We start from the raw sequence: 21,946 nt of genomic DNA on the forward strand, positions 1-21,946 counted from the left end.
TTCATATTGGATTATTAGTATCTATAGGCTTTTGATTTTTAAATGCAATAACATTAGCCTTGATGCTGTGCTTTCACTTGCAGTAACCTTGTGACCTACTCCTGCAACCTCAAGGTATTGGCGGAAACTGGAGTTCAAATTTGTAACATGATAGTGGGAGCATGACAGCTGGGTTCCCATAGCTAATAAACAAAATGAAAGTTATTATTTCATGTCTTATGTATTGAAACACATTACATTATGTCTTTTAGAGAATTATACCTGTTTTCCTTTATTTTGCCATTTCTTTTCCCATTGCCTCTGATATTGTTATTTAAAATGTAAAAGTACACTGTTCACTTTTATCTTAATCTTAAGTGCATGTACTTTTATCTTAATTAAAGGACATTTATTATTCATCATGTTGGTTAATGACTGAGACAACGTCATAATTTAAAATGCTTGGAAATAGCATTTTAGGGGATTAATAAGTTGTTGTTTTGGTAGTATTCCAAAGATCAGAGCTCATTCCAGAAGCTCAAATTTAGTTTATTTTTAATACCATACACATTTATCTAAATATAAATGTGACCTCTTCATGAGCCAGACATGTGTATTATTCAGATTTAAGCTGGGAGGACTAAACTCAACTTCTCGGCATCATTCAAGGTAGGTTTGGATTGCTTATTTTGTTTTTTTTTGTGAAGTTTAAATGTTAAGACGTGCTGCATATCGAGTTGATTCTTCAGAAAGTATCTTGTGGCCTGTCAACAGTGTTGTTTCAATTGGATCTTGTGATCTTGAAAAATATTCAATAATTAAACAAAACTCAATGCAATTTTACTTGAAAAGCTGAAGACGGATAACACACTGACAAAGGAGTTAGAAATTTTAAATTAAGAGTAATAAAGACAAATTTTGATTAATTGACACTCTTCACTAACTACCAGTATTACAAGCAAGGTGTTCTGATTATAGTTGTGTTTTGTCATGCCAGCCCTTGCTTAACTCAACAATCTAATTATTAGTACTGTGGTAGAAGTGAATAACTTCATTATGTTCTCCTATATTAGCCTGGAAAAAACTATCTTAAATAATGTGGGAAAATTGTGAGTATAGTCAGTCTCTAAGATGAAGCTCGCCATTTTGTGGAAAACTGCTTCCTGCTGCAGGATTTAAAATTGTCAAGCAACATAAAGGGCCTTAAGATTTAAAGTACCAAAGAAAAATTACATCTCCTTATAGCTGTCAAAAATTGAATACATATGAGCACATCTCAGATTTTGCTCTTGGACTACTAAATCTACGTTTCTGCAGAATGGTCATACAGTAGGAATGTTGTTTAGCCAACTGAAAATATGGAATGAATTAGATGAAAATAGCAATTCCTCAATTAATCTTTTCTTGGGCTAGAGTCCACCAGCAGGTGTTTTAATGAAATGTGCCTTTTATGCTGCATGATCAGTTTGTTCACTTGTTTTTTTAAAGAGGGAAAAAAAGGAAACACACTGGAACAACTGCTATTGTAGAATGGTAATCACAGAAATAGAATTCATGGAAATACAAAGCACACAAGAGCTGTTTGGTTTATCAGGTCTATACTTGCCTTCTTAATGAACCCCCTCTGATCTCATATCCTACAATGTATGATGAGCTCAGTTGTTCTAGCTCCAAGAATCGAGACCATCCATTCTACCCTTCTGCTTCTCTCTCTTCCTCTCGGTGATTGAAAAGATGTTCCTTTTTGTTTCTTACCATCCTGAAACTGAATGCACACCTTTTTGTGATTCCTAAATCAATTACAACAGTACCTAAATTGACCAAGTAATACAATTTCTGTGAATTCCTTTAAAATAGAATATGATTGCAACTCATATAAAAACAATTATTTTTCATTTTATCTCTCTTTTTGTATCAAATTTGTTTAAATTCATCTTAGTTAGCCTAGTCATTCCTCTATTTATTTCTCAATTTGAGATACATTGTTTCTCCTTTGATTTACAAAATTCTTATGTGTTTTGTTAGTCTTGCTTCATTATTATCAGATAGCAGATGAAGAGCAAATTTTTACTATCTTAAACTTCAGGAAACTATCTAATATCAAGACATTTTTACCTAATAAAATTTGGCCCATAATCTCATCTTGTCTTTTCCTTGCTTGGCTCTTGCATTTGCTTTGACACTGTAATTTGTTATTCTTTCTTACAAATAAACTCACAAATTTTTCATGCTCATTGTTACGTCTTTCTTGTCATCTATTTTTATTCCCTACTTTCAATATCAAAGTAGTGATTTGAACTAGAAATCACACTTCTAAAACAAATAAGGAACAGAGTGATCCATGGGTATATGAACATAAGTTGTCGAAAATGGTAGGGCAGACAGAGAAAATGACATGAAAGCAAAATAAGATTTTGGGTTTTATAAGTAAAGACATAGAACATAAGAGCAAAGAACTCATAATGAACCTTTATAAAACACTAGTTCAGTTACAACTAGAGTTTAATGCCCAGTTGTTGCCATTACTATTTAGGAAAGACATGAAGGTATTTGAGAGGCTGAAGAAGGAAAGGCTACTGTAATAGTTCTGATGATGAAATAGGCTGGAGAAACTGCAATTGCTTTTCTTGGAAAATGGGAGGTTAAGAGTGGATGTGACAGAGATATGTAAAATTATCAATGATAGTCAGGGTAGATAGAAATTGTGCCCTTTGTCAAGAACTAGAGGATGTAGAATAAAACTAATTGGCATAAAGAACCAAAAGTGGCAGTGACTGCATAGAATCCGGAATCCACTGACAGGAGAATATTGGAAGTGATTCAGCTATAGCACTCAAAAGGGTTAAGTAATTGAAAGGAATCAATATTGTAGGATTATTGCAACTTTTCCATGGTTGTCACAGACTTTATAGTTGCAGACAAGTGAGTTCCCTCAAAATAATTCAGCCTTCCCCAACCAGAACCCCTGGATGAACCAGGACATCCACAATTTGCTAAGGGCCAATTCAGTGGCATTCAGGTCTGCCAAGCAAGTGAAGTACAAGAGGTCCAGGTATGATCTCCAGAAAGCCATCTTACGGGTGAAGTGGAAATTCCAGACTAAAATTGAATCAGTGAAGGATGGTTGACAGTTGTGGCAGGGCTTGGATGTTATTACCTCTTACAAAGTGAAATCAAGTGACTTAGGTGACAACAAGACTTCGTTTCCAGGTGAGCTCAATGCCCTCCATGCTCACTTTGACCATCAAAACAGGAAGCCTCTGACAGCCTCTGATGACCCCATGATTTCAGTCTCTGAGGTTGATGTGACAGCATCCTTCAGGAGAGTGAACTCACAGAAAGCATCCGGTCCAGATGGGGTGCCTGGTCAAGTACTAAAGACCTGTGTTGATCAACTGGCTGAAGTGTTCACCGATATCTTTAACATCCACATCGGTAGTCTGAGGTACCCACCAGCTTCAAGCAGGCCTCAATTTGTGCCTAAGATGAACGTGGTAATCTTCCTCAATGACCACCTTACATGCACTGTGATGAAGTGTTTTGAGAGGGTGATGATGAAACACATCATATCCTGCCTGAGAAGTGACTTGGATCTGCTCCAATTTGTTTACCAGCACAACAGGTCATCAGTAGATGCCATTTCATTGGTTCTTAGTTCAACCCTGGAACATCTGGATGCATTTATTAGGATGCTCTTTGTCGATTACAGCTTAGCATTGATTACTATCATCCCCTCAAACTAATCAATAAGCTTTAAGACCTTAGCCTGAATACCTCCTTGTACAATGGAATCCTCAATTTCCTCACTTGCAGACCCCAGTGAATTCAAACTGGCAACAACATTTCCTCCACGATCACAGTCAACACAGGGCCACCACAAGGCTGTGTGCTTAGCCCCCTGCTCTGCTCACTTTACACTTTTGACTGTGTGGTTAAGGACAGCTACCATGCTGTTTTTAAATTTGCTGTTGGCTGAATCAAATGTGATGATGAATCGGCATTTAGGAGGGAGATGAAAAATCTGGTTGAGTGGTGCCACAACAACAACTTCTTACTCAATATCAGCAAGACCAAGGAGATGTTCTGTGACTTCAGGAGAAGGAAACCAGAGGTCCATAAGCCAGTCCTCATTGTAAGATCAGAGGTGGAAAGGATCAGCAACTTTGAATTCCTCAGAATTATCATTTCAGAGGATCTGTCCTGGGCCCATCACATAAGTGCAATTATGGCCGCACCCCTACTTCCTTAGAAGTTTGCTAAGATTCAGCATGACATCTAATACTTTGACAAACTTCTGTAGATGTGTGGTGGAGAGTGGTTGCATCACAGCCTGGTATGAAAGACAAATGCCCTTGAATGGAAAATCCTACAAAAAGTAGTGTATGCAGCTGATTCCATTATGGGTAAAAACCCTCCCTGCCATCGAGCACATCTCAAAAGAGCACTGTTGCAGGAAAGTAGCATCCATCATCAGGGACCCTCACCACCCAGGTCCTGCTCTCTTCGCAATGCTCTAATCAGGAAGTACAGGAGCCTCAGGACTCACACTACGAATTCAGGAACAGTTATTATTCCTCAATCAGGCTCTTCAACTAGTGGGGATAACTTCACTCAACTTCACTTGCCCCATCACTGAATTATTCCCAGAAACTATGGACTTACTTTCAAGGGCTCTTCATCTCATGCACTCGATAATTATTGCTCACTTATTTATCTGTCTATCTATCTCTTTTTCTTTATTTGCAGACTTCTTTTTCTTTAGCATATTGGTTGTTCGTCTGCCCTGTTAGGAGCAGTCTTTCTATTATGGTTCTTGGATTTATAGAGTATGCCCGCAAGAAAACAAATCTCAAGGTTGTATATGGTGACATATATGTACTTTGATACTAAGTTTACTTTGAACTTTTGAATTTTGAAATTGAAGGATTGTTCATGTATATTTTGTCAAATGGAAAATTTAAGAGTAGTAATTCAAGAAACATCTTTCTCCACAAGTAATGCTACGCACATGAAATAGATTGCAGGTTAAAGATGAAAATGCTTGAATTAAAGAGCAGAAATCCAACATCTTTTTGAATGAATAAGTGAACCACGCTTCTGCTAGTTCTCATTTCTGATTATGTTATGAAAATTCCTTTCAAGGCAAAATTTATTTTGACCATTAAACTCTATTTCAAATTTATCAAGTGAATGTTAATTCTGTCAGTTGAAGTGCTGGTTCTCCCTCTACAACAGGTCTTAAAACATCTTCTGGAAATCCAAAGACTGAAAATAACTCAAGCGATTATTTCTAAAAATGCTCAGCCATAACACTAATTCATTCGTTCATTATGTGCCATGTCGATAACACTAATTAGCTATATTATATATTGAGATTTAGAATAAAATGTAAGAAATTAACATGTCATTTTGATGTTGGTGATTTATCAAGATATTCAGAAGTTACTATGGAGCTCTTTAATAAATCTTATACTTATTCTTGACTTCAGCGAATTGGTATTGCTGGTAGAATAATGAATGCCTTCTGCATTTCCATCATACATATATCATACGTAAATCATATTCTATGGAAGTTGCTTTTAAAAGTTAAACTTTAAAAACATTGAAAACTTTTGCTGTGGATTTTTTTGTAAAATATTATCCTTGAACATATGTTGAATCATATCTAATGTTTTCTGTACTCTTTCAGATCGGAAGAACGAGGATTAATCAAAATGGTAAGAAACAACAACTTTTTAATGTTTTAAAGATTAATCAAAAATTCTTGGTGTAAAAATAAATGAATACAATTTCTAAAAGTTTTGTCTGTTATTTTAAGTAATTTTAAAATTTCCTAGACAATTAACATCTGAATCTTTCAACATCTTCCTTGCCTCATGTGATGATTACACAGATGACTCTTATTAGATTTTACCTTGATCTCTCCTCCACTACTTGTTTGCTTTGAGCCCTGCAGCATGTTTTATGACTCTTTTTTTAAAGTTCTTGACTTCCTATTGCCAGAAAGAGTTTCTCACTGAAATAAAATGTTGATATCAGGATAAGTTTTTTAATAACTGAGAAATGGGAGAGAAAAAGAACAAGGCAGACTGTATTTCTGTTCCTGTCCAAGGCTTTTGGGGATGAAAGTACTATTTTAGTTCAGGAAGTGGTTTTCTTAAAAGGTAGAAAAAACAGGGTAGCAAAAGAGAAATTGGTTAAGTGAATGGGAAAAATATTAAATAATACAGTGTGAGAAAATGTGATATTTGTAGAAATAGGCAAGCAGAATGTGATTTAATTGGTGTTACGGAATTAAATATTGGAGCTCAGAGAGATGTGGGAAATCTTGTAAGAGATGATTAGGATGGAAAATGAAACCTTGACCTTTAATGCAAGAAAGATGAAATACATGAGTAAGGAAATCTTGCTACATCTTGAAGGAGAATGTTTTAGCATTTATTTAAGCATGGCCTGTTAATTTAAGGAAGGGAAGTTCACCATATTAATTGTTGGGATGAAGGAGTTAGTGACAGAGAGGAGGTTAGGTTATAGAGTCATGCAACACAGAATTAAGCTCTTTTACCCAACATATCCATGCCACTTATCTATACTAATCTTACTTGCCTGCATTATCTATAGTCTTCTATACCGTGGCAATTTATTTACTTTATGAGATGCTTCTTAAATGATGTGAAAGTATTTACCTCCTCTCTCACTTCGGGCAGGGCATTCCAGATTCCAGCTACTCTCTGTGTGAAAGAACTTCTTTTTCATTCTACCTCTCAGTTTATACCTATTCCTCTTGCCTGCAACTCTGCCACCATGAATTAAACATTTTTACCATCCACTCCATCTATCCTTCACATAATTGTATACATCTCTATCAGGTCAGCCTCAAATCACTGCTCCAGGGAAAACAATCCCGGCCACTCTAGTTTCTCTTTATAACCTTAATACTTCAGTCCAGAGATCCTAGATAATCTCCTCTGCATCCTCTCCAGAGCAATCACATCTTGTGGTATGGCAACCAGAACTGCACACAATACTCCAGGTGTGACCTAACTAATATTTTATAAGACTATACCTACCAGATGAGAAAAGCTTGAACAGAATGGGCCTGAACTTTCTGGAATTTAGAAGGATGAGTGATGGTCACCTTGTAGCATAAGGTCCTGAGGGACCTTGACAGGTTTGAGGACATTTCTGGAAGAGGAAGTCTACAACCAGGGTGCATAACCTCAGGATATTATATTGCCTAGTTTGAGACAAAAATAATTGTCTACTCTCAGAGGAATGCAAATCTTGGAGTTATGGATACTAAATAATTAAGTATATTTAAAATTAAGGGGGATAGATTTTTTGCTTTAGTGAAGTAGGGCTGGGAAGTGGACAAGGCCAAAGATTGGATCAACATGATCTTTCTATATGTGCTTCAGGCTCAGGAAGCCAAATGGCCTACTATGTCCCCTACCCATATGCATGATAGGTCCAGGAAACAGGAATATAACAACAGAGGATGTTACTTAGCATCTTTTTTGCAATGACCATCAAATAGCCCTTTGCATAATCCATTTTTATTCTCCATTCATTCCCATTAACTCTCCCAGTTTCTATAACTTAGAAACGCATTAGGGGCAATTCATTGTGGTCAGTTAGCAAACCTGCTTGTATGTCCTTGGGATGTGGATGGACACCCATGTGGTCACAAACTCCTGCGTAGACAGCACCAGAGGTCAGGATCACACCAAGTCACTGGAATTGTGAGACACTGGTTCTACCAACTTCATCTGCATCTAACCAGACTTTTGTACGCGAAAAAAAATGGAAGTGGTGAGCTGAACAGCTAGTTCCATGTTGTGTGTCCTAGGGAGGCAATTTGAAGTTTGTTATAAAGGTCTGAAGTTGCTGCACTTGCCTAGTAAAGCAAAATTGAAGTTCCTTATAATATAAAAAAATAGTCTTTTAATAGTATTCCATAGAATCAGGGCTGAGTTTTGAAATAATTGATGAGTTCTTATGAGGGATCTACAGATTTTGTTTTCACAAGTTGGACATACAGATTTTTAACTAGGCTCTTGCATAAGATCTTAGTAGTGTTGATTTTTTAAAAGTATTATTTCCACATGCTCTTACAGCTTATTTGAGCTTCCTTTGTAAAAAACCTGAAGTGCTCAGTGCCTTCCTGGGCATTCTTTCACCATTTTAATCAGGGAGATGGTCAGGGATTCCCATTACTTAATGGGTATGGCATGCTTTACTCAAGGACTTTGAGAATATCCCTTCAAGTGTTTTGTCTGTCTACCTGGAATCCTTTTGTCTCACTAGAAATCAAGATACTTGTTTTGTGGGCCTGTTATCCAGCATGTAGACATTGTGGCTCACCCAGAATTATTGCTTCAGTGCTGGGGATGTTGCAGGTGCAGCACTGGTGGTACTTCTGTAGTACCTTGTTGTGCCTTCTGCAGGTTTCCCATCTCTCCAAAGCATTCAGGAGGGTAGGAATCATTTCTGCTTGGTGGTTCACGACGTTGGTAGTGGGATTTTGGTCACGCTGTTTGACATTTGTTTCCCTCAGTAGGTTAAAAATTGTACTGGTACACTGGAAAAGGGGATGAGTTTCACATTCTCCTTCATTGATGGGTGGAATATTGCATGCAGAAAGCAATTCACATTTTGCAGGGAGTGACGTATAAATATTTGATTTATATTTTAATGCATGATACACAGTTGCATTCAGATTTGGATAATTTTAGTCTATCATTGTAGATGTACAGAAATATTCACACCCACCACATAATTATATCAAATCAGGAAAACCAATTAAAGTAATGAAATTTCTTTTGCTTTTGTAGATCAGAAGTAGAAATAGAAGCTTAGCTCCTCAATTGCACGTGCATTGTGAAAAATGTTACAGTCGTCACTGTAAAAAGTCATTTGAACCTTCTATTTCCTGTTCGGTTATCAGTTGTCCTTCAAAATGTGGTGCTGTTTTTCATCAGTGTAAGGAAAATGAACACACTCTATTGTGCCCTCTGGAACACGTTCCTTGCATCAATTCGGCCTTTGGCTGCCCCTTCTCTATGGCACGCTACAAACTTTCCAAACATCTTCGTGTCTGCCCTGCCAGCATTGTGTGCTGCTCAATGCAATGGAATCGCTGGCCAGCCAATGAAGAAGACATAACAATGAATACTGAAGTTAAAGAATCCCTGAATCCAGAGAATTTAGAGTTGGGCACTGCAATGAGGGATCAGAGAATAATTTTCAATTCAGTGAAGATGGCTGAACTTTTTCCAGAGATGGCAGAGATTGCTGATGAGAACGATATGGATCTGAAAGAAATAGGGGCAGTAGGAGGATCGCATGTGGCCTCTGCTTGTATGGATAGTGGTTGTCCGGAAACAGGAACAGAAGTGTATCAAAATGGAATTGACAAAAGCAGTACTGATGTAAAAGACACGGTTGAGCTAACCCAAGAAGAACAAGCAATGGGATCTGAGCAAGCATTAGATATTTCCAAGTACTCCTCTTGGGAGGGTATCTTCAGTAAGGATAAATGTGGCTGTATGACTGAAAATGCAACTACAGAAGTTATAAATACTCAAAAGAGTGAGAAAGCAAACAGTGCTGATAATAAGAAAAAAACAACTGAAAATGAATCCAATTCATCAGGCTCATCTTTGTTGGCAGCAATAGAAAAGACAGGTGAAGCTCCTTGGCAAGAAGGAGTTCTTGATAGACTACAATCTCAGATGGATAGAAAACATTTCAATATGTATTTGGTGCATCATGGCAGCATGCTTATTCGATTTGGTCAGATGAAGGCATGTACACCCAGGGAAAAAGACTTTGTTTATGGAAATCTGGAGGCCCAGGAGGTTATAACTGTCAATACATTTAAGATTCCAACCAGCTACCGAAAAAACCGTGAACATTATAAAGACTGTTCATTACGTAGGATAAAAATGGAAACCAAATCTGTGGACACTTCTGACCTTGACACAGAGAGTCATCAATATGATGAAGTAACTATTTCCTTGCTTTGCTATTTGGAGAAAATGCAAAAGGGCCATGCCATATCAGAAACAAAGGTCACTGATAGACTAGTAACTGATATTGCGACTCAGACTTACTCCTTTCCCTCTGCTCCTTTTGGCCGTGATATGGTTTTGGCTGATGTAGCAGCAGAGAAAGCCTCTCGCCTATATTTGCAACTTCAGACAGAATGCATCACAAAAAGATACAGCAAGTCAATTTCTATCTTTACATTTATGTGTCACCATTTCTTCAGGCGAGATGAGTTTTCATCACACTTTAAGAATGTACATGCTGACATTCAGTCATCCCTGAATGGATGGATGGTACAGAAATGCCCTTTAGCTTACCTCGGCTGTTCCTACATGCAACAAAGATTCTGTCCCTCCACACAGAAGGCAACGATGATCTATAATCAACAGCAAAATGCATTTGCAGTCAAACCAGATATTGCTCCAGTTTTGTGTCGGAACCACAATAGAGATGTAAAGGCATGGGAAAACAGGAAGAATTTACTTTGTCTAAGCAGTCTTCCATTTGAGATCCTGAGGCACATTGCAAGCTTATTGGACAGCTACAGCCTAACACAGTTGTCCCAAGTGTCTGTGTTGATGAATGAGATCTCCTCTACGTTACTGCAAGAGCGTGGCATGGTCCATCTTGTCTGGGAAAAGAAAAATTACTCACATGGAAACTTTTCTTGGAGAGCACGTAAAAGGGTAAGTACATTTCATTATGTTGATTGGAGTTTTTAAAGAAAACAATTAAAACCTTAGTGGCTGTCTTCTTGTCTGTATAGTTGGCATATAGAATAAATATCAGGGACTAAAGGAGCATTAATGTATGGAGAGAGCTTAGGGTGCAAGTCCGTTTAATGCTGAAAGTGGAGATACATTAGAATAAGAAGGTGAGGAATGTATTTGGTATACGTGCTTTATACATTGAATGTAACATGTTGGACATCATGTTGCACCTGTATGAGTTAGACTGCACTTAAGAGTATCCTGTACAATTCTGTTTGTCACACTAGAGGAAAGATGTGATAACAATAGAGAGAGAGAGAAAGAGAGAGAGAGAGAGAGAGAGAGAGAGAGAGAGAGAGGGGGGGGGAGGGAGGGAGAGCAGAAGAGATTGGATCATCTGATTTTATTTCTCACAGAAATGTTGGAGGCTGAACTGTGGCCTAATGGATGTTGGAAACATTGAAGTGCATAGACACGATAGATAATCAGAATCTTTTTCCCAGGGTAGGAGTCTGAAATTAGAGGCCCCAGGTTCAAGGTGAGAAATAAGAAAATTAAAGCAAATCAGATAAGTTTTTCATACCAAGGGTGGTGGCTACCTCGATCAAGCTCCAAGATGGCCTGGGAGGGGCAGACAAAACTACAATGGATAAAGTGCATTTGGACAGGTACTTAGACAGGAAAGACATGGAGGATCATGGGCCTAATGAGGCCAAATGGGATTATTGTAAATCAACCTCATAGTGACATGGATGAGGTGAGCCAAAAGGACCCATTCCTGTGCTGTACAATTCTATGATTTTCTGAAGTACACCAAACAATCTTAAATTTAAATCTCTACATGATATTACAACATTCTTTGCCAAAACTTCATCAAATTCCAATAAAAAACAGTAGATTTTTTTCCATGAAAAAAGTAAAGCGTTGAATCTAATACATATGTAATCTTTGTATCTGCGTACTGTTTGTTTTTCTGCAAACTTTACACAACTGGGTTTAGCATATAGTTATTCTCTTATAAGATGGGCACATCACTTTAGCAAGGACAGCATTTAATTCCCACCTACTAATCATCCTTCAGAGCCACAACGAGCCACTCCTTGCACATCAGTTTTCTTTGTAGTGAACAATGGCCTACTGTATGTTGGGATTGCCAAGATTTAAATGCAAAGGTGTTTGTTGCATTCCATGCACCTGCGTTTCTCATACTCCTGCGTGCCAAAGCTAATGGGTTTCAAAGGGTTGTCAGAGAAGCTTTGCTGAGTTGCTACTGTGATGTTAATAGGTGGTAGACTTTACATCCATTGTGCAACAGTAATGGATGAAGTGAATGTAAACGGTGAGATCTGAGTGGCAGTCAAACTGTACTCTTCCAGGCAAATAACAATATTGCAATTAGGAAAATAAGTTATAGCACCTTTGCTAAGGGCAGTGATAAGATAAACAAAAGTATATAGCAAATAAAGGCATGTGTATTAGAATTGACCTATTAATTACCTATGTTCTGCTGGATAATTTTAATTAAGAGGAGAAATTATATCCTTTTCAAATGTTGAAAATGCATTTTAGAGATCCTAAATGGTTTTCTCCACTGTCTTCTTTGATTGTCTTATCTATTATTTGCCTGAACCCTCTTTTTCTTTGTTAAAATCCACAACTTTGAGCAAACGTTTGGTCTTCCATGCTGTGGGGAAAGAACGTACGGTCAATGTCTGGATACTTCATGCCCAGGCTTGTATTTATCTGAGATTTATACTTCCCTGTATAAACACTGGAAGTTCCTGGGAAAACTCCTTGTGCAGTGAGAGAGCCTTTTATACTTCAATAACAATATGACTCAAGTGTGGGAACCAATCAAGCCCTGCCCACTGCAGAGAAATGTAAGAATTTGGCAACTGACTAAGTCAGGCTTCCAACTTAACTGGAATTGTCAAGATTGTTAATCACTTAAAAGAACTACAGAATATTTCTGAGCCATTGAGAAATACTGAAATCCTTACAAAAATCTCGAAAACAAAAACCTAGAGAATAAGAGAAAGAAAGAACAATGCTGAAAGTCAAAATGTTGAAAATATTAAAACACTTAATACTTCTGAAATTTCTGAATTTTACACTTTTAAAGACTTTAAACATCTAAATTATTGTTTTTTTAGATTCACAGTCCTGTCCACACAGAAAGAAAATACCAGTACCCTTGGTTCTTACCTAACACAGGGTCTTTCAGCACACCTGAAATAAGAATAAGACCATAAGGCATAGGAGCAGAATTAGGCCATTTGGCCCATCGAGTCTGCTTCACCATTCAGTCATGGCTGATTCTTTCTTCCCCTCCTCAGCCCCATTCCCCAACCTTCTCCCCGTAACCTTTGATGTCATGTCCAATCAAGAACCTATCAATCTCTGCCTTAAATACACCCAACGACCTGGTCTCCACAGCCGCCGATGGTAACAAATTCCACAAATTCACCACCCACTGGCTGAAGAAATTTCTCCGCATCTCTGTTTTAAATGGACACCCCTCTATTCTGAGGCTGTGCCCTCTTGTCCTGGACCCCCCCCCCCCTACCGCCCCACCATGGGAAACTCCTTTCCATGTCTGCTCTGTCTAGGGCTTTCAACATTCGAAAGGTTTCAATGAGATTCCCCCCTCATCCTTCTGAATTTCAGCGTGTACAGACCCAGAGCCATCAACAGTTCTTCATACAATAACCCTTTCATTCCTGGAATTATCCTTGTGAACCACCTCTAGACCCTCTCCAATGCCAGCACATATTTTCTTAGACGAGGAGCCCAAAACTGTTCTCAATACCAGTGTCTTATAAAGCCTCAGCATCACATCCCTCTAGACCTCTTGAAATGAATGCTAACATTGCATTTGTCTTCCTCTCCACTGACTTTACCTGCAAGTTAACTTTTAGGTTGTTCTGCACAAGGACTCCCAAGTCTCTTTGCATCTCAGATTTTTGGATTTTCTCCCCGTTTAGAAAATATCCTGTACATTTATTTCTATTTCTGCTACCAAAGTGCATGACCATGCAGGCATGGTTATACTATTTTGCCATTTGAATATTTCTTCATTTTTGGAATACTTCTATCCTGTATCTTCCTGATTTTTCGCAGAAACTCATGCCATTGTTGCTCTGCTGTCATCCCTACCAGCATATCCTTCCAATTTACTTTTGCCAACTCCTCTCTCATACCACTGTAATTTCCTTTGCTCCATTGAAATACTGCTACATCAGACTTTACTTTCTTCCTATCAAATTTCAAACTGAACTCAATCATATTATGATCAGTGCCTTCTAAGGGTTCTTTTATCTTAAGCTACCGAATCACCTCTGTTTCATTATATAAGACCCAATCCAGTATAGCTGATCCCCTAGTAGGATCAATGATGAACTGCTCTAAAGCCATCTCCTACGCATTCAACAAACTCACTTTCTTAAGATCCATTACCAATCTGATTTTCCCAATTGAGCTGCATGTTGAAATCTCTCCTGACTATCATAACATTGCCCATTTGACATAACTTTTCCATTTCCTGTTGTAATCTGTGGTCCACATCCCAGCTGCTGTTGGCGGGGCCTGTTTATAACTGCCATTAGGGTCCTTTTAGCCTTGCATTTTCTTAACTCAGCCCACAAGGATTCAACATCTTCTGACCCTATGTCACATCTTTCTACTGATTTGATGCCATTCTTTACTAGCAGAGTCACACTATCCCCTCTGTCTACCTTCCTATCCCTCTGATACAACATGTAACCTTGGACATTTAGCTCCCAACTACAACCATCCTTCAGTCATGTTTCAGAGACGGCCACAACATAATCTCTGACGATCTGTATTAGTGCAACAAGATTATCCACCTTATTTCTTATACTCCGTGCGTTGAGATATAACACTTTGAGTACTGTATTTGCTACCCTTCTTCATTCAGCATCCCTAAAGCACTGATAGTCACCCCACTGGCTGTCCTGTTATCTGCCTGCTCTTCCTGATAGTCTGACTGCACGATATCTTTGCTTTTTTACTATCCGTCCTAAGTCCCTTCACTCTGGTTCCATCCCCCTGCCAAATTAGTTTAAACCCTCCTGGATAGCCCTAACAAACCTGCCCATGAGAATATTTGGCATTTTGCCAAATTTTCCATTCCCATGCTGACTTCCACATGAATTTTAGCACTGCCTGCCTGCCATCTTCAAAGCAATACACTGTTAATAGTAATTTTGGGACGACTGTGTTTGCATATACAGAAATCCCAAGGTTACTGTCAGTGATGCATGATAATATTAGAAGATTTGTTGATGTTGCCCTGTCAATACCTTCTTATGTGGTTTGATATTAAGGTTTGATGATGCCTGTAAAGCACCTTGGGATGTTTTGATACATTACTGGTTATTTACTCCTTGTCATTGCTTTTCCATTGGCATGTGATATTTCTTGAAAATACCAGCGATAATCACAGTCTACTATTAAAATATTGCTAAGTGTTATTCAGAAACAAAACGCTCTTCAATAATTGTTACGTATTCAATGTAAATAATAAAAATATTAAAAATTAAGAGCCTTGATTTGCTACTTTTCCATTACCAAAGCAGTCACTGATAGAATGCTGACCTTCATTTAGTTCTCCTCTATCCATAATCTCTGACAGTTTAAAAATAACCAGCCTTGATTGTAACATTACTAAATCTGGGAAAAGCAATTCATGGCATTCAAGTTGTTGATCACATGTATTCTTATAGTCTGTTTAACTCATAGCTAATAATAAAGAAACACTACTGATAATACATAGTATAATTCAAATGCTAGATAATTTATTTGTGTTGCCACACTGTCCTTAAAGACACCACAAAAAAAAACAACTTTTCAGTTATTACTTCTAGCATTTTAGAAGGCAAAGGAATAATTTCAGGGTCCACGAAGAGCATATTTTTCTGGTGTTCTGTTTTCACAACGAGAATAATGGTGAGGCCTTTAATGTTCACCTTTATTATGGTGTAAATCAGTAAACATCTGCACACGAGAGTAAAAGTGAAAAAAGAATGGAACTTACTGTTTAATGAACTTGCTCCTTCAAGAATGTACTACGTTGAATCTTGCCTAGATAATTAGGATCATAATATATGTTAAGAGGCTGAAGTTTCAATATTTACCCAATGGAAATCCACTAAACATTCCAGAAATAGCTTGTCCATTCAAGTGTGATGACATTTAATAAAATGATAGGTATTAATTTCTGCAGAACAAAGATTCTGGGAATGAAAACTAACTTCCTGAAGTGTGATCCCATTCTGCTGTTTCTGATTTTAAAATTTTAAATAAACATATCTGTTTCCTTATCTCTTATATAATTATATAATTATCTCTTATCTCTTATAAAATTATATAATTTTCCTTTTTCAGTTTTTTTGTTTTCTATGCATAATTTTACATTTATTTAAAGACTCTATGTTTCTCTTTTTGGTTTTGGGTCTGCATGTCTCATTGAAGATTCTTAAACCCAAGTAGCTGAAATTATGTAGTTGCCTTTTTCCCATTGATTCCAATCCCCTTTTTAGAGCTCAATAAATGTGACACCAATTAAATGTGCACGAAAGTTTTGTGAGCTAAATGAGACATACAGTTATCAGATTCTGAAAATCTTTTTTTTGGAATGTAGGTGTCGCTGAGAAGACTTACTACTGTTATTCTCATTAAGAATATTTGCTATGTTAATTTAAAGGAACAAATTGGAGGGTGCTGAAAGGATACAGTAGGTCAGGCAGACACAGAGGAGGGAGGGACACAGGGGTCCCAACCTGAGGTTCATGGAGCCCTCGGTTAATGGTAGGGGTCCATGGCATAAAAAAAAGTTGGGAACTCCTGGTCTAGAAACAGTTGAACTTTAATCGAACCTGAAAAGCCAAGAAGATAAGCATGATTTAATTTGGGGTTGGGGGAGGAAGGGAGCGGGAGAGGGAGAGGGAGAGGGAGAGGGAAAGGGAATTGTGCTGTGCCTATTCTAAAGATGAGTAGCTGTTCTTTGAGTTTATGATGGGTATCATTGGAGAGCAATATGGGATCAAGGATTGAGGCCAGAGTGGAAGTAGGATGGAAAATTAGTGAGACAGATTAATGGAAGCTCATGGTCACCCTTGCATTCTGAAGCTGTTCCGTAAAATTTTCCTCATTCTGTTTTTGAGAGAAGACCACATCATGAGCATCAAGTGAGATACTCTAAATTGGAAGAAGTGTGAATAAATTACCGCTTCATCTGGTTGAGTCCTGATTGGTGGAAAGAACTGATTTCCTTCCCTAAAGGATCAAAATGAACTTGATAAGTTCAAAATTCTTGAGAACTTCCTGATCACATTTACTGATTAACAGCTTGTAATTCCAATTTTTTTAAGAACTGAATTCAAATTCAATAACTGCAAAGGTGGGATTAGATTTCATGATTTCTAGATTGTCCAGGTATCTGGATTACAAACAGTTCCAACTACTGGATCTCTAGCTATACTGAGGTACATGAATGCAATCAATGTTGCTCATTTTGGAGAGTTTCCTATATTTGAAACAGATGATACACCTACTAATCTATTGTTGCTCCTGGCAGTGGTTTACTTTGTATATGTGAGACAGTGCTAGTTTTTGAATAAATCTTATTAATATTCCTTAAGGAACTTTGGTATCTTTTACTAAAGTACAAATACTACCTAATTTATTTTAAGAATTTGTGATGATTATCCTCAATATAATCAATGTATTGCTATATTAGGCACTCATCAAACTTGGCACAGAGAGAAATCAGAAACAATCAATCTCTTGTGCTGACATATGATTATTGTTACCCATGGAGATCAGTGGAAACTTCTGAGCAGATCTTATATCTTGTCTCCTATCCTGTCCCTTCCCTACCACTTAGTGGTCCAGGAGTGTACAAATTGACCAGAGTTTGTTTGTGTTTATGGATGGGTCCAGAGTGTAAGACCCAAACCAAGAGGGCATTTACAATCTCCAAATTTGATTAGACTTTATATCTTTAGGATTTATTTGCTTAAATACAAGCAACTTCTTATAATAAGCAACACTCACAACACGCTGGAGGAACTCAGCAGGTTGGGCAGCATCCGTGGAAACGATCAGTCAACGTTTCGGGCCAGAACCCTTCGTCAGGACTGAAGAGGGAAGGGGCAGAGGCCCTATAAAGAAGGTGGGGGGAGGGTGGGAAGGAGAAAGCTGGAAGGTTCCAGGTGAAAAACCAGTAAGGGGAAAGATAAAGGGGTGGGGGAGGGGAAGCAGGGAGGTGATAGGCAGGAAAGGTGAAGAAGGAATAGGGGAAAACACAATGGGTAGTAGAAGGAGGCGGAACCATGAGGGAGGTGATAGGCAGCTGGGGGAAGGGGCAGAGTGAAACTGGGATGGGGGAGGGGGGGGAGGAACGGTAATCCCAGTTTCATCTGCCTCCTCTCCCAGCTGCCTATCACCTCCCTCATGGTTCTGCCTCCTTTTACTACCCATTATACTTTCCCCTATTCCTCCTTCACCTTTCCTGCCTATCCCCTCCCCCACCTCTTTATCTTTCCCCTTACTGGTTTTTCACCTGGCACCTACCAGCCTTCTCCCTCCCACCCTCCCCCCACCTTCTTTATAGGGCCTCTGCCCCTACCCTCTTCAGTCCTGATGAAGGATTCTGGGCCGAAATGTTGACTGATCGTTTCCACAGATGCTGCCCGACCTGCTGAGTTCCTCCAGCGTGTTGTGAGTGTTGCTTTAACCCCAGCATCTGCAGATTATTTTGTGTTTACGATTCTTCGAATAAGCATTGCAATTGGGCAGTATAGTAGAATACACCCAATGGCCACTTTATTAGATATGCCTATACACCTGCTCATTAATGCAAATATCCAATCAGCAATCATGTGGCGGCAACTCAATGCATCAAAGCATGCAGACATGGTCAAGAGGTTTAGTTGTTGTTCAGACCAAACATCAGAATGAGGAAGAAATGTGACTTTGACTGTGGAATGAATTTTGGTGCTAGACAGGGTGGTTTGATTTTTACAGAAACTGCTGACCTTCTGGGATTTTCATGCACAATAGTCTCTAGAATTTACAGAGAATAGTGCAAAAAGGAAAAGCAACCAGTGAGTGGCAGTTCTGTGGGTGAAAATGCCTTGTTAATGAGAGAAGTCAGAGGAGAATGGCCAGACTGGTTCAAGCTGACAGGAGGGTGACAGTAACTCAAGTAGCTACACATTACAACAGCGGTCTTCAGAAGAGCATCTCTGAATGCACAACATGTCGACATTGCAGTGGTTGGGCTACGCAGTAGAAGACAATGAGCTCCATCCCTCCCCCTCTTGTCTTCTCCTATCATTTTGGATCTCCCCCTCCCCCTCCCACTTTCAAATCTCTTACTAGCTCTTCTTTCAGTTAGTCCTGACGAAGGGTCTCAGCCCCAAACGTCGACTGTACCTCTTCCTAGAGATGCTGCCTGGCCTGCTGCGTTCACCAGCAACTTTGATGTGTGTTGCTTGAATTTTCAGCATCTGCAGAATTCCTTGTGTTTACGTCAGTGGCTATTACGTACATGAGGTGTCTAATAAAGTGGCTACTGAGTGTATAATTAATTATTCCATTTTACGTGTTTTCTATTAAAATGAAGTGTCTTTGTGAAGTTTTATTATTAGAAATGAAAAGGACTTTGTCATCAGAAGTAACTATTTTTAAATAGGAATGTCAATTCCTCCTTTCTATGAGCAACTAGATTTCAAGTGAACAAGTATGACTCATAATTAAAGCACGGTGGCGTATTCAATGGGTTCACTGGTGTTGTCAAAAGTTTTCAAACATGCCTGTGAGCAAAAGAAAATTATCATAATTAGCAGACTCATACTGTAGCAATCTGTGGATGCTAGTACTTTTCCCCGAGGATCTGATTTGGGTACATTGAATCATGAACCAGCAAAGACAATTATGGAAAATATCTGCATGAGTCATTTTGGATATAATTAATGTCTAAAACTTCTCAAACTTTAGAGTTGCTTTGACTGATTCCTTCCTTTTGTACTGATATAAGATAGTAGAGTTAAGCAGAGGTTCAACTCTAAGATATAGAAATTGGGTTTAACTGTTTCCGAGCAGTATCCTCTAGGGAATCACATTTTGCTCTTCTTGACTTCTTACCTCAAACCAGCTGTTAAATGCTGCACGATAATTAACTAAAGTGCTTCTCTTAGGGTAAAAAATTCTCTTATTAGTTATTTCATGGAAGTACCTCTTTACAACAGTGATTTTTAACTTGTATAATTAGTCTTGCAAACCAAACCTTGAATTAATAAGACTATAACTTTCTTTTTATTACAGAAGTGGCAATACAGCTCTTTCTTTTCCACAATCGAGAAATGGAATTTTAATGACAACCCCAGCATGGCAGAACATCTGAAAACTTGTTCATACTATGTAAAAGAGTGCAGATCAAAGCGTGTCCCTCTCGTCAGCATGTGCAGAACTCAGAAATCAGACCCTGAGAAAAAGAACCTTATTCATATGTTTAATACAAAACAACGAGCAAATCGATTTTCCAACCTGATTGCATAAGGTTTTAGTGTGTTAATCCTAATTTTGTTACTGTTAATTCAGTACCTGAAATGGTAAGTATTGCAGTTTATATTTAGGACATTTAAAATTAAGCCATTTTAAATGTATTTGTAACAATCATGTGATGCACTGATTGTGTTCTGCTTGTTGCTTAAACTTCAGAGAGGACAATATTGCAATATATATAATGGATACTTGACTGCAGGTTATCCTCGTAATAATACAGGGTTAACAAACAATTTTAAACAAGAATATTAGAACAGTTTCATGGAGGTTTACCAATAGAAACAGATAACACATTTGTATTAGATGTTTGCTTTTATAGTCAGAATCTGATTTTCTCAGATAATGTCATGTTGGAAATTTAAAATGTATATCACTGTTAATGTGGTACATAGTTCTGCTAGCAGTTTTCTCTTTTGCATTTCAGACTGCTGTTCCTTCATTTCTCATAAGGGTAGGTTTTTGGGAAAGTCAGCTGTGCAACCTTCAGGTTAGAGCCTGGAATTGAATGGTAGAAGAAGAATAACTCAATCTGATTTGCTTCTGTACTTTTACTTTTAATTAGCTATAGAATTATACGGACAGAATGAAATGAGAAAAGAGTTACTTCTAAATAAAGTTCTGCTGTATTAAAGTTGAAAATAGGACAACTATGCTTCTTAAGAGAATTACATGAGTTATAAATCCTCTGAGATCTTCTGACTCTGGCTGGGTGTTGCTGTTAAAAATGACTCTTTCTTTGCTTCCAACATGATACTATAACCATCCAAGGTCCTTAATGAACTTTCATTCACAGAACACTTTCACTTCAGTGGCCAGAATCTTAGAAAGTGATATGGCATCTTGCATCTTCTACCAATGATAAATCACTTTGAAGATCATGTTGCATGCCAAGTATATTTTTTAAACAAATTTACAAAATTTACAAAACAAGCAACTATGATTTAAAATTGAAACAAGCTCTGTACCTAGAAAGGTCACAACTATGGGTGGTAGAAGGCCTTGCCCATTTGAAGAACATTGAGAACTATAGTTTTCAGGATGTGGGTTAGGAAACAGAGTCTATATGATGATAGTCAAACTGCAGTGCACACACGGGGAGGAACGCCAGAAGATCAGGCAGCATCTATGGAGAGAAATGGACAGCCGACATTCATTGGCCCATTCCATTTAGTCCATTTTAGATCAAGGGATCAGAAGCTAAAGGGTAGCAACACACATCAAAGTTGCTGCTGAACGCAGCAGGCCAGGCAGCATCTCTAGGAAGAGGTACAGTCGACGTTTCAGGCCGAGACCCTTCGTCAGGACTAACTGAAGGAAGAGTGAGTAAGAGATTTGAAAGTTGGAGGGGGAGGGGGAGATCCAAGATGATAGGAGAAGACAGGAGGGGGAGAGATGGAGCCAAGAGCTGGACAGATGATTGGCAAAAGGGATATGAGAGGATCATGGGACAGGAGGTCCGGGAGGAAAGACAAGGTGGGGGGGAACCCAGAGGATGGGCAAGGGGTATATTCAGAGGGACAGAGGGAGAAAAAGGAGAGTGAGAGAAAGAATGTGTGTATAAAAATAAATAACAGATGGGGTACAAGGGGGAGGTGGGGCATTAGCGGAAGTTAGAG

At 38.3% G+C, this 21,946-nt stretch overlaps 1 protein-coding gene across 2 annotated transcripts; it reads left to right on the forward strand.

Annotated features, from left to right (window-relative positions):
- Positions 1-608: 608 nt before the first annotated feature.
- On the forward strand, positions 609-21,119 carry LOC140199762 (F-box only protein 40). 2 transcript variants are annotated; one of them, XR_011886484.1, is made up of 5 exons: positions 609-648; positions 5,669-5,696; positions 8,814-10,715; positions 20,091-20,377; positions 20,755-21,119. XR_011886484.1 is itself a non-coding variant. In XM_072262242.1 (4 exons), exons 2-4 carry the CDS (start codon positions 5,694-5,696, stop codon positions 20,322-20,324), a joined length of 2,139 nt encoding a protein of 712 aa, XP_072118343.1. In that variant the 5' UTR covers positions 609-648; positions 5,669-5,693; the 3' UTR covers positions 20,325-21,119. The 2 variants fall into 2 exon arrangements, 1 of the variants encoding a protein (XP_072118343.1); XM_072262242.1 differs by having other exon boundaries at positions 20,091-21,119.
- Positions 21,120-21,946: the final 827 nt, after the last annotated feature.

Source organism: Mobula birostris, chromosome 6 (genome assembly GCF_030028105.1).
Source record: "Mobula birostris isolate sMobBir1 chromosome 6, sMobBir1.hap1, whole genome shotgun sequence".
NCBI classification, from domain to species: domain Eukaryota; kingdom Metazoa; phylum Chordata; class Chondrichthyes; order Myliobatiformes; family Myliobatidae; genus Mobula; species Mobula birostris.

Excerpts from the sequence above, each read along its gene's own strand:
- LOC140199762 (XM_072262242.1), top strand. Across the intron at positions 10,716-20,090 it reads CTTGGAGAGCACGTAAAAGG|AAGTGGCAATACAGCTCTTT; the intron begins GTAAGTACATTT and ends TTTTTATTACAG.